Below are 11,555 nucleotides of genomic sequence, written 5' to 3' on the forward strand. Positions count from 1 at the left end.
TGATGCCAGTTAAAGTCATAATCTGTAGATATCATTTCTTAATATAGTCATCATTTCAAGGCTAGTTTTGCTTATGACAAAATTTATACAAGTTCCACTTTTGGAAAAAACACTGAACAGTTTTTATGATACTAAAATCAATTTTCAAGATTTCATTTCATAACCAAAAGAGCAATATGGTTTGTTGCCCACTACGTATGACACAATCAGTGCCAATTGTGCATTAAAGAAGTCCTTTTTCTTGTGACCAGTCATTCCTTGCTGTCTGTACAAAATTCTATGGATCCTACTTTGATGAAAACAGTCAGTGCAAAAAACTGTTCAGTCCACCAGCCCAAACTTGGCTCTTGCCATCATGTTTCATACATTTTAGTGTTATAAGCTTACAAAACTTATCTGAATTTTACTGGACTTGTCCTTCTACTAGTGGCTAAAGTTCCAGCCTCATAAAATGGTCACTATTTATTGTAATCATGTCCTTGTCATTTTATATATTTAGCATGTAATACTCACTGTTTCAAAATTGGCATCACGAATATCCAAGAAACTATCCAAAAAGCACCTCTGTATGAACTTCAATGCATACTGAGCTCTCACTTTTCGGGGCACGAGACGAAAAACGCACTCTAACAATCCAATTTGAAATTCATAGTCTACAAAGAAAGCAGAGAAAAGAATGTCAACACAGCTGAATTTCTTTTGTTAATTTTACGTAATGTGACAAATTATTCATTTTTCAGTTGGACTCTTCTTCAAGATCCTACCCAGGTAATAATATATAGCTTTCAAGCTACCTATATAAAAAGCCTTGCAAAATATACCAAAACGCTCTGCAAAAGGAAAAATGGACCTATTTCTTTTTAGAGACAATATGTAATTATTGGTATTGATTGATGAAAAAGGTCTGTCTGTCTTAAATGGGAGCTATCAATAAACGAATAATTTTATTTATTATCTTGTAACTAAAACAAGAGTCATCAATAGATAATATATTCCCCAAATACCCTGTTTGTTTCTGAAAGGCCCCTCTTAATTTCTAACACTGTTAAACATGTTGTATGTAAAGTAGATAAAAAGTAAGCCATACCTCCAACTGTGACGATAAGCTGAAATAAACGCTGTCTGAAAAACAAACAAGAGACTTTAGTTTAGTCTGATTTTATCCCCAAATGATGACATACAAAGGTAAGCTTTATACATAAATTGGACAGGCTTATTTTAACAATATCTGTACTGACAGCAACTAGTAAACTGTCACTTTGTAATACAAAATTATCACAGTAGGGGAAATAAACTGTGAAGCTAATATCGTCTTGTAACCACACTGTAACTCACAATTTCTCAATTATTTCCATCTTCTTCAACAAAATTTCCTTTATTGCAAAAGGACAGGTCTCAAGAATGATGTTCAGTGATCTACTGATCTGAAAGGAAATAAACTGTGTTAAGATAAAGTCTTGAACAATGTAAAAGAATGACTGCTCTCACATATATGTATTGAAATTTGAATATGTATGACAGTGAAACATCAATCTATAACAAATCATGACTCTACAATGTCACATTTTCACACACAAAATTAAGCACAGTAATAAGGAAATAACATATGTTAGTTGCAAAACATTCGAGTACAAGTTTGTGGCAGACCCTGGCAGAATCAACTGTCCATGACAGTAATCATCTTACTTCAAAGATTCCAGAGATATTGCTAGAGACAAATGGCATTAGGACATTCCACTATACCATTACCAAATTTGAAAAAAATAATGTTTAGGGCATTTTGGATGACATTCAGTCAATGTCCTGGTAAATATACTCCAATCCCCCAATCCACCAATCAAATAAATTAAAAATGGTACTTTTTGATAAACAGATTCTGTAATTAAAAGTGGTTGATAGCAATGTTATAATATTTCGGCAGTGGTTGATAGTTCTGTTTGGGAACTCCAGATAGGTTCCAGAATAGCAGCATAAGCTTAAGGCACATGTTAAGCACTTGTCTGATATGCAAACAAAGTTTCTGTTATTGAATGGTTAGTTCTGGAGGCAAGGCGTAGCCTGTTTCAATATCCCTTGCGAACTACATTTGGGTGGGTAATTCAACATACCTCTGTTTTCTGAGATAAGGAACAGAAGTCTCCTAAAAGAAGATCCAAATATGGTCCACAGACAGATTTTACCATATAGGCTTGCCCTGAAAATGTTAAAAAATGAATGAAATAGATAGTACATTCTACTGCTTATTCATAATTTAGGGCAGTTGGTAGCTAGTATACTGCTGACTCTTCTACACCCATAGATGGCAAACTGACTGTACTGTGTAGGGTAGGATATAACCTCTAGCCTTGACAAAATTGCAAAGAATATTGGCCAGAATCCCATGATCATGAGTTTACTTCTTAGATACTCCATCATTGTCATTTTTGGTTGATAAGCACCATAACTCTGATATAACATTTCTATCAAGGGATACCCTAAATATTTCATTTATAACATTAGGTTTGTGACATGGACGTCTTGACTTTGTGCCTCAATTTCAAACCCTGTACACTTATGTATAGACTGAAATTTGTTCCAAGTAAGCCTGGTGTTTCCAGCCTACTGCAGGGTACTTCACACTTTTATGCCTTTGATTGATTCCCAGTAACCTTGTAGCCCTATATCAGTACCGGTACTACATCCATGCTTGGTTTGTTATATCCGACAGTTCATTTTAAGCGTGTTTGTTATAAACATAGATTACTGAAGATGAGTTTGTGGGGTAGTATAATTAGTTTGTTGCTTCAGTGTATGAAATTAAGGAGCAGTCCCTGCTGTATTCTGCAATTCCTCTGTCGTTGAATATTTTGCAGAAATGCCCACTTGTTGCAGAAATGTACCTATCAACCAGAAAATCACATTCATCTGTTGCAGAATTATCATATACACTGCAGAATTTTAACATGTTGGTCAAAAGCTGGTTTCAAATGTGTAAACGGATATATATTTCCTTTAGAAGTGAAGTTGACCTTTGTATTATTGTTACCGAAAGTATGTGATCTACAGACTCATTTAAATAAGATATTCTAGCCGTTGATAAGTTTATCATAAAAGTGCCTACCACAAGGTGCAGAACTATGAAATTTGAGAAAAAATAAGGTTAAAAGTTTGCAGAATTGTGTGCAGAATTGTGTGCAGAATTATTAAGATTTGGTTGTAGAATTTATAAATGTTGACCACAGACTTTTGATTTTTTTTGCCCGCAAAATACAGCTGGCACTGAAGGAGGGAGGGTCTTGGGGTCCTTGAAGTTTGCTGCTATAGTATCCTATAATCTTTGGACTCCCATAATCTGTTACTTTTCACATCAGGGTTATGACAAAGACCCCATCAACTAAATGCCTTATTTTTTAACACTGTTGCTTTATTCATTGTCAATAAAAATTTAATTTTTTGAAGCAAGACTTTGCTATTTTCTTAGAGTAATAGACTATGTACTATATCTTCAAACCTGCAAACAATCATCAATTCTTCACCAATTCCTAAAAGCACTACCTGATACCACAGCAAGAGAAATAACCTATAAACTATATTAGTTCTACACTTATACATCTTGTCAAAAACCTACTGACTCTACTACACCTTTACTTCGTTCTTAGTTACCTATCATATATAGCCTGGCCAGTCTCTCCCCAAAACTAGTACACTCCCCTGAACATTTATTCATTTTTATCCAAGCGTCATCCTCCATGTATACTCACCATTTGCTCCAGATTCAGAAATCAGCTGGAACACAGAAAGCGCTTATTTACTGTAAACATATTACCAATTATGACTGCACAGTAATACTGGTTTACTGTAGGGCTGGGACGATACACCAACTGCGCGATCCAATATGTATCAATTCATGATACCTTGCTCATGATCCAATATGTACCACAATACTTGCATGTGGTCTTAATCTGTTTGTGCATAAGCTATCTTACTCTTTGACACGATGGTCAACTACCTGACACACTGACAATTTATAGTTTGTTGTGTCAAGTGTGGATCAATAGGTGAAAATATTTACGATTTCACTACTAATTTCCACGACTAAAGTAGTTAGAAATTCTAGAAAAATGCTTATTGCACCTTAAAACAAGACAGAAAGTCTCAAATATTGTTACTTTTAAAATATCTAGTATCTACTGATCTACCTACCTGTTGTTTGAAGTATTTCTGTCACAAGAAGAAAAATTCCGAAGAAAACTGCAAGTCTAGGATTTGTTTAGAGTCCAATGAAGGAAGTCTGAGACGGACTATAGAAATATGCGCATATGACTGACTCTGTTATAATCATAATTTTGTAGTCTGTGCGAACTGCTGAAACTCGAAAGCGACTTTTCTCTCATGTAGTCATCTACCCCGTATCCATCATGACTATAAAAAGGCGGCAACTGACCATGCTGACTTAACATCGTAATATGTTCTTTAGTAGGCAAGAAATGATCTGCATTACAATCAGTGTCAATCGCTATCAAACACTTTAGCTCCTAATATATTGCAATCCAGACATCTGTTTCACAAGATATTACAATACAATGTTTTATGCCAATACACAGCCCCGAAATCAAGGTCACTGAATTGTTTTCATTAATCTGTTTATGTACTCTTTTGTTAAAGAAGATCCATAGAAATCATATCATAAAAAAAATTATAGTGTAAGCATGCATTAAGAAAAGTAGTTTCATCCATTACATCCACAGAATAAGTTCATTATTTTGCTTATCTCACTCTTTATAAGTTAATGTGAGTTAAAATGTAGACATACATTACGTACATTTACTGTGTCCAGTAATTCCTCGAGCAAAGGCGCTACACCTTCTAGGTTGGATACTTCACTGAAGACACCAATTGATTCCACCATCTGCAGGGAACAAAATAAAAATTGTCACCATAGAAGAAGTAACTTTTTATCAATTAGCCATTAGAAGCAATTGTACATAGCAGTAGTTCAAAGTAACCAAATACACTCTTCAAAACAAGAAATGAAAAAGTGATAAGATTGTAAATATCTGACAGACTGTTGCCAACATCCTTACAAAATTGAATACCACAAATAAATTGATCATTTCTACATGGATTGGGATTGATTTGAGTGGAAAAATGAGGTACTGCAGAAATTTGATGAAAAGATGGGAAAATTGCCAAAACGCAACCATGCGAGAGTCTGACCCAAAACACACCAATATGACATACCCATGCAACATCACTGGTTGGGCTATTAAAACATAGGCTTTTCATTTGCATGCCATCACAATCTTACAGCAAGTGAACAGCAAAAACATGCCACGACTGACAGAAGCCCAATGCAACAATACCATCGGCCGCCTGCAAAAAGGAGAATAATCTTCAGCAGTAGCCAGGTTTTTCCACGTGGTACCATGTACCATTACAAGACTGTGGAACCATTATCAGACACATGGGACAACGTATCAGTACTAGAGCACAGGACAGATTCATACGGCTACGTGAAACCCTGGCCACCTCTACAACTACGTCAATACCAGGTTTGAATAGGATATCAGCCCAGATAGTGGGGAACTGTTAAGGTATTCATGCTAGATGACCAGTTCTAGGTGTCATTTTGATGGACCTGCATCATCAGCTGCAATGTCAATGGTGTCCAGGTCATAGAGTATGGCCACAACTGCGATGGCAACAAGTTTGGTTTAGTGCATCACCATGCGGATGGTAGACGTCGTGTTTACAGGTGTCACGGGGAATGTTATGCATGAAACTACATACAGGAAGTGGACAGATTTGGTGATAGTGTGATGATGTGGGAAGACATCTCCTACACTTGTGCAAGTTCTGGGGAATGTAACAGCACAATGTTACATGGATTAGATTCTTCGGCCACAGGTCCTGCAACATGTGAACGTCATTTTCCAACAAAGACAACGCCTGACCTCACACGGCAAGACCGACAACAGCCCTTTCCAGGAATCACAACATCCTGGTCCTACTAAGGCCCTCCAGGTCTCCAGATTTCAACCCCATCAACCATTTATGGAATGCACTGGATCAAAGACTGCAAGCACGTCAGCAACAACCACAGAACCTCAAACAGTTGACACAAGCACTGCAGGTAGAATGGTTGAATACGCCACAATTCAGGATCTGCTTGCTTCCATGGGATGATGATGCCAGTAAGTTTTGGACTAATGATGGCCATACAAAAAATTGAGAACAGATGACCTTAACCTTGAAAATCTACAGTTCCATGTGTTCTATATGGAATAGGGGTCGGGAACCAGGGTCAATGACAATGATGTGTGCCAATTTTGAACAATCAATTACCATCCACTGATTATTTATATGACATATAAAATATACATCTAAAATAACTTTTGCGTTTCTTTATTTGCAGAGTATATATATGAATACCACCATTCAGAATCAGTAAAATCAAGGAATATAATACTGCATCATTGTCCTTTCAGTGTATTTGTATGAATTCATTATATTTACCAAATTGGGAAGTCCTGCTTCCAAAAGCAAACAGAATGTAGCTTCATCCTCTCTGCACCTTTTGACCAGCTTATCAACTTTTGCCAGGTTCTTCTTCAGGCAGTTGATTCGGTTACAAACTGGCACAGATTGGGGATATATCTGATAATAAAAGAACAAATCTTAAAACTCTAAAATACACAAAGCTTACTTTCACGGCATCTATGTAGACTGTATAACTGATCCTGTGCAACAAGGAGGATATCTTTTATATTGCATGTTGTTTGCAAATGGATAAGGTATGTAGATACATTTGCTATCAAATACTTGATATCCTGAACTTTTATTTAACAAATGGTTATTATGACAAAATTCTAGAGGAGAACACCAAAATGTCATTATGTACCAAAAGCTTTCAGTCAAATTACTATACTTTGAGTTCTTGCATAAATTTTATCCTATCTTCAGGTTGGTTTGGTGGATTTGTTGTTTTACGCCGCACTCAGCAATATGATGGCGGTCTGCAAATAATCAAGTCGGGAACATACAATCCAGTGATTGATATCATGAGCACTGATCCACGCAATTGGGATCGATGACAAGCTTCAACCAAGTCAGCGAGCCTGACCACCCGATCCCGTTAGTTGCCTATTACGACAAGCATGGGTTGCTGAAGACCTGTTCTACCCCGGATCTTCACGGGTCCCTATCTTCAGGGGTAGAGGTAGATTTAACAACAAATTTTATGTAGCAAGTAGGGCTTCCTCCTTTTAGAAGTTACTGGCCCTTCTCCAAACCTACTGGCCCACTTCTAAAAGATGGGAGGCTGCAAAACGACTGAACATGAGGTCATGTAGCAACTGCCATGCCCTTCGAGATATATCTTTCACTGAGTTAGCCATTCACAAGACCTCCCCCATCTAAATATTTTCTCATTGAATTCACACAATTCGCGAGTTGTGTCCAATTAAAAAACTTAAATATATATGTAGATGGGGTGAAATTTAGACTAGCTTGATGGGCCATCTACTTTACATATCAGCAGGCCCTTTGTAAGTATAACTGGCCATGGGCCAATGGGCATGTGGTAAAATCGACCCCTGATCTGATTTTGAAATAGGCCATCAGTAAATTGCCTGGAGCTTCAGTCTTGAGCTTCAATCTAGCCTTTGCATGTACAGTATGTCAGTATGTCGTTGCATATTCATAGTATAGTTCAAAATTCGATAATGATAATAATAATAAAAATATGTAAATTACCTTTGCAAAATTGATTTCCAAGGTGGCTGATTCACTTTTTTTGTGTCCATGGATAATGTCATCAAACCCTGCAAACAGCTTTGCTCCTTCATCCATGATAAGGCCTACATGTAGAAGATGAGGTCAGGAATAAAGTCACTCGTAAGTTAATAGTACTGTGGAACAATAATAGTCATTAGTGAGTAATGCTGAACAAAAGAAGGTTACATCTAGTGATATTGTTTGAAATTAAGGATAAATACCATGGGGTCCTTGTCATAACCATGATTGCTAATATCAAGAAAGTTTTTAACACAGCTCATAGTTATCCTTTAAGGAAACAATGAATGCACAGTATCCATAATGTTTAGAAAAAACATCTCAGACATGACAACTCATAGGATTTATAACATATATCTAGTGATTTAACCTCATTTTAACCTGCACCAGTATCAGAGTACACTTAAGTTACAGGTTTATTATCTTGTATGAAATTCTCTCTCATCAAATAAAAAGTAATTCATGCTAAAGCTTGGTATTAAGATTCATCTCACATAGGCTTTGATGCGAAAAAGCTGCAAATGTTTTGAAGTAAAATCAGAAGTGTTTGAAGCATCTGTAAAATACCTACTTTGTACCATTCACTAGTTTCAGAGAGAAAAGTGATTGCTCATACATTCAAACTCTCAACTCATTACAGAAAACATATTACCATAAAGGTTGGATAACTTATAGCCCATTGAATCTGAAAGGTTACCCTGAATCATGCATTTTGTGTATGTGGTCACAATGCAGGCATAGGCGGTAGGCAGGTTGTACTTACTTTATTTTGGCATGAAATATTTCTTTGAAATATCAGGGACTTAGACTACTTTCAAATTGGAGGAGATTTTAAAATTCAGTTTGTAAGAATTAATGTTTCTTTATGACAATCATAACCTTGTTACCACTGTCAGACTGAAAAAAACTTGGATAAAAAAATTAGTCAAATGAGATCCTGCAGTTGGTGGACAAAAAGCATTTCAAGTACACCTGAGCAGCATGTTTACCTGGGCAAGAAATATTGCAACTTAACACAAATGGTACAGTACTACTCATTCTTATTCATTTCCTTTTCCCAAGATCCTACTTTTTACAACAGTTGCAAATGGACTTTACCATGATTTGTTACCAGCCAACAAAGACAAAAAGAAACAATTTAAATGAATTATCCCATTTTTGAAGGGATGTGAATCAGGCAAACCAATGCCTCAAGCAGAATAAATATTGGTTGGTTTTGTAAATAATTTCATACATTTCAGAAACGGTATTTCCTTTGCCAATTCTTATCAGTTCACACATATACCGTAGCTTTAAGTTACACAAGCGCCAGGTATGGTTAGGGGCCCACATGGTAATGCCGATAAGAGGAAGGGGCCTATATAGCTGCTGTGACACTGCATGAAGTGTAACAACATCAAAAGGTTTCACCTTTCCCCGTTTTAGTTTTGATATTTTAGGAACAGAATTTATTTGAGATTTTTGTTTATGATTTTGGAAGGAATAAATAATCGTATCAAGGAAACTACTGTAGCTGTAATTAAGTGTATGCGTTAGTTGAATGCAGCAACGTTGAATAACCGGAATGAGGGATGTTATGCCTTACTCTGAAATATTACTGCCTCAGTGTGACCCAATATATTTTCTTTTAAATGATATTAAGAAATATTTAACCTTTAACCTCAGTTAATTTTGATACATCTCATTAGTCGGCGCATTAGCTGTGATCTAAGTTTGTGACACATTATTTTACGTGCAATACCTATTAGACCATTTTGAATAATAAATCATTACGTTTACGATTCACCAGCAACTTCTTTGTGTTAATTATGACTGAATTCATGTCTAACATATCTGGTTAAGAAAAAAAACGCACCAGTGAAAACCTATCATGATTAACAAATGGTTTGCACATTCGCTCTAGACTAGGCCTAAACTAAAATATCCCATTGATCAATTCGAGTCCTTAGTTTGAAAAAACCCTCGGAAAACTAAGCTAATATAAGACTAAAATGAATTTAATTGACCATAAATAGTTCTTACGTTATAAGATAATAGAATCGAAAAGCAACCACAAAAATTCAATATACTTCAAAGACTCAAAACATCGACATGCCACCGGCACTTTACACCACGTGTTCCTTGCGAAATCAAAACAAAACAACCCCCGACACATGTCCCGACTGCATTATCCGGCTGATTACGGTCCAATGAAAGGCTGTGAATACCCAAATGTAGCAATGACGTCGCACTACATGGTATCGATGTAATTTTTTACCACATTTTTTACAATTCTGCGAACACTTTGAGCATAAAGTTCATTTACCTTAATTAAATTTGGTCCATTTTGACCACACACATCTGTCTATTCGCCAGCAGACGACAGGATAACATCTCACCTTTGACCTCACGTGAGAAACTACGTCATATGGCGCGAAGGAACATGTGCTCGTTGTCAACAATCAACAAACGTACTTGGAGAAAGCGTGGGGCTAGGAAATATACTGCCGCCTCGCTTGTGCAATTTTCAGAGGCAGGTGTTCTGCCGTTCATTCTATCAACAATGGACTCACAATTTATTTTAAGTCAAAGATACACATTGTTTATATTAAAATTAATACTTTTTTCCAAGCTCTTAACCATGAATTGACTACTTCTATGACGTATAACATCAGGACACACCCTCCGCCTCGCGATCCCGTTAGCTTCGCTTTCGCGCATCGTAGGGGTCTGATATTTGGCTCATATTCGCATAAGAGATTTTTTCGAATTTTTTTCTCATTACATTTAAATTTCGGTAGTTTACACATTCTATTAATGTACTTTTTAGGTCAGAATCGACTTAAAAACTCCCATTTTATATCGAAATTGAGCAAGTTTTGCGCCGAAACCCGTTTCAAAATGGACGCGCTGCGCTATTGTTGGCTGCTTTCCAGCGCCATCTAGCGACAACAATGGGCAAACTATGCCGGGAATGGGTGGGTAACTCTCATGCCTTCACCTCACTGGGGGAGGGGTCCAGAAAGTTAGAAAGTTTGTAAAAGCGTCGCACATATGTCCAAGTCCCAGAAAGGGATGAATTTTAAATGTAATTACACAGCGTGTCAAAGACAACAAAGAGGAAGAATAGGGGAGCTTTCTTAGCTACTTTCTAGGCGTATGTCAGCCGTTGCTCCTAATTTACATCTTGGGTTCCTCCACCTGGGTAACTGCATTTTGTGCTATTATTCCTTACGAGAACTGTTTGATTAATATTTATAGTTTTATGTGTCTTATATTTTTTCTTGAATATTCTTTTCTGCTAGAAATTAGAGAACTGCCCCTATGACATTAGAAGAAGCAGCTGCCCGGACGACAGTGGTGCAACAGCCCCAAGCGGACGGAGAGAGGCGCGTGAAATAGGCTTCGAAAACCCGCTTTGTTGACGCCCTAAAAAATTGAGAAAAATATCGCGTGTAATCCCATGATTATCTTGGATAATTATTACCGAATAAAAGGCAAAATCAAAGCAAAAGAAGCATGTATCGGGTGCATTGTTTGAGGTACACGCTGCGCCTGACGTCGGTGGGGAGCAAAAAGAAGCAGGTGACGGTACACACAAAGCCACAAGTTGAGATTTGGAGTCGGGTACAGAGAATAGATGTAATATTCAGTCCTAACAGATGATTTATTGCTACTTGAGAGGCAGATGAAAACTTGTCTAAACAAAGAGGTGAAACCGTTAGACGGGTGATGAAGCGGGCTATGCAGCAAACTAGGTAGGGTAGGGGTGTTCCGCTCGCAGCCACAGCCTAAAACTTGCC

The 11,555-nt window shown here is 37.0% G+C and overlaps 1 protein-coding gene across 1 annotated transcript in view; it reads right to left on the reverse strand.

Annotated features, from left to right (window-relative positions):
• The window catches only part of LOC139480188 (synaptonemal complex protein 2-like), a 54,128-nt gene extending 44,012 nt beyond the window's left edge, over window positions 1–10,116 (reverse strand). The window contains exons 1-9 of the mRNA XM_071263219.1: window positions 10,079–10,116; window positions 7,735–7,838; window positions 6,496–6,636; window positions 4,802–4,888; window positions 3,741–3,765; window positions 2,109–2,194; window positions 1,336–1,424; window positions 1,088–1,122; window positions 514–653 (exon numbers count right to left, since the gene is read on the reverse strand). Coding sequence (XP_071119320.1) covers window positions 514–653; window positions 1,088–1,122; window positions 1,336–1,424; window positions 2,109–2,194; window positions 3,741–3,765; window positions 4,802–4,888; window positions 6,496–6,636; window positions 7,735–7,830 — 699 coding nt within the window. The 5' untranslated portion in view covers window positions 7,831–7,838; window positions 10,079–10,116. The remainder of the gene's footprint in view (window positions 1–513; window positions 654–1,087; window positions 1,123–1,335; window positions 1,425–2,108; window positions 2,195–3,740; window positions 3,766–4,801; window positions 4,889–6,495; window positions 6,637–7,734; window positions 7,839–10,078) is intronic.
• Between the last annotated feature and the right edge of the window lie 1,439 nt (window positions 10,117–11,555).

This window comes from Haliotis cracherodii, unplaced genomic scaffold (assembly GCF_022045235.1).
Source record: "Haliotis cracherodii isolate W230 unplaced genomic scaffold, xgHalCrac1.p SCAF_4, whole genome shotgun sequence".
Lineage (NCBI taxonomy): Eukaryota > Metazoa > Mollusca > Gastropoda > Lepetellida > Haliotidae > Haliotis > Haliotis cracherodii.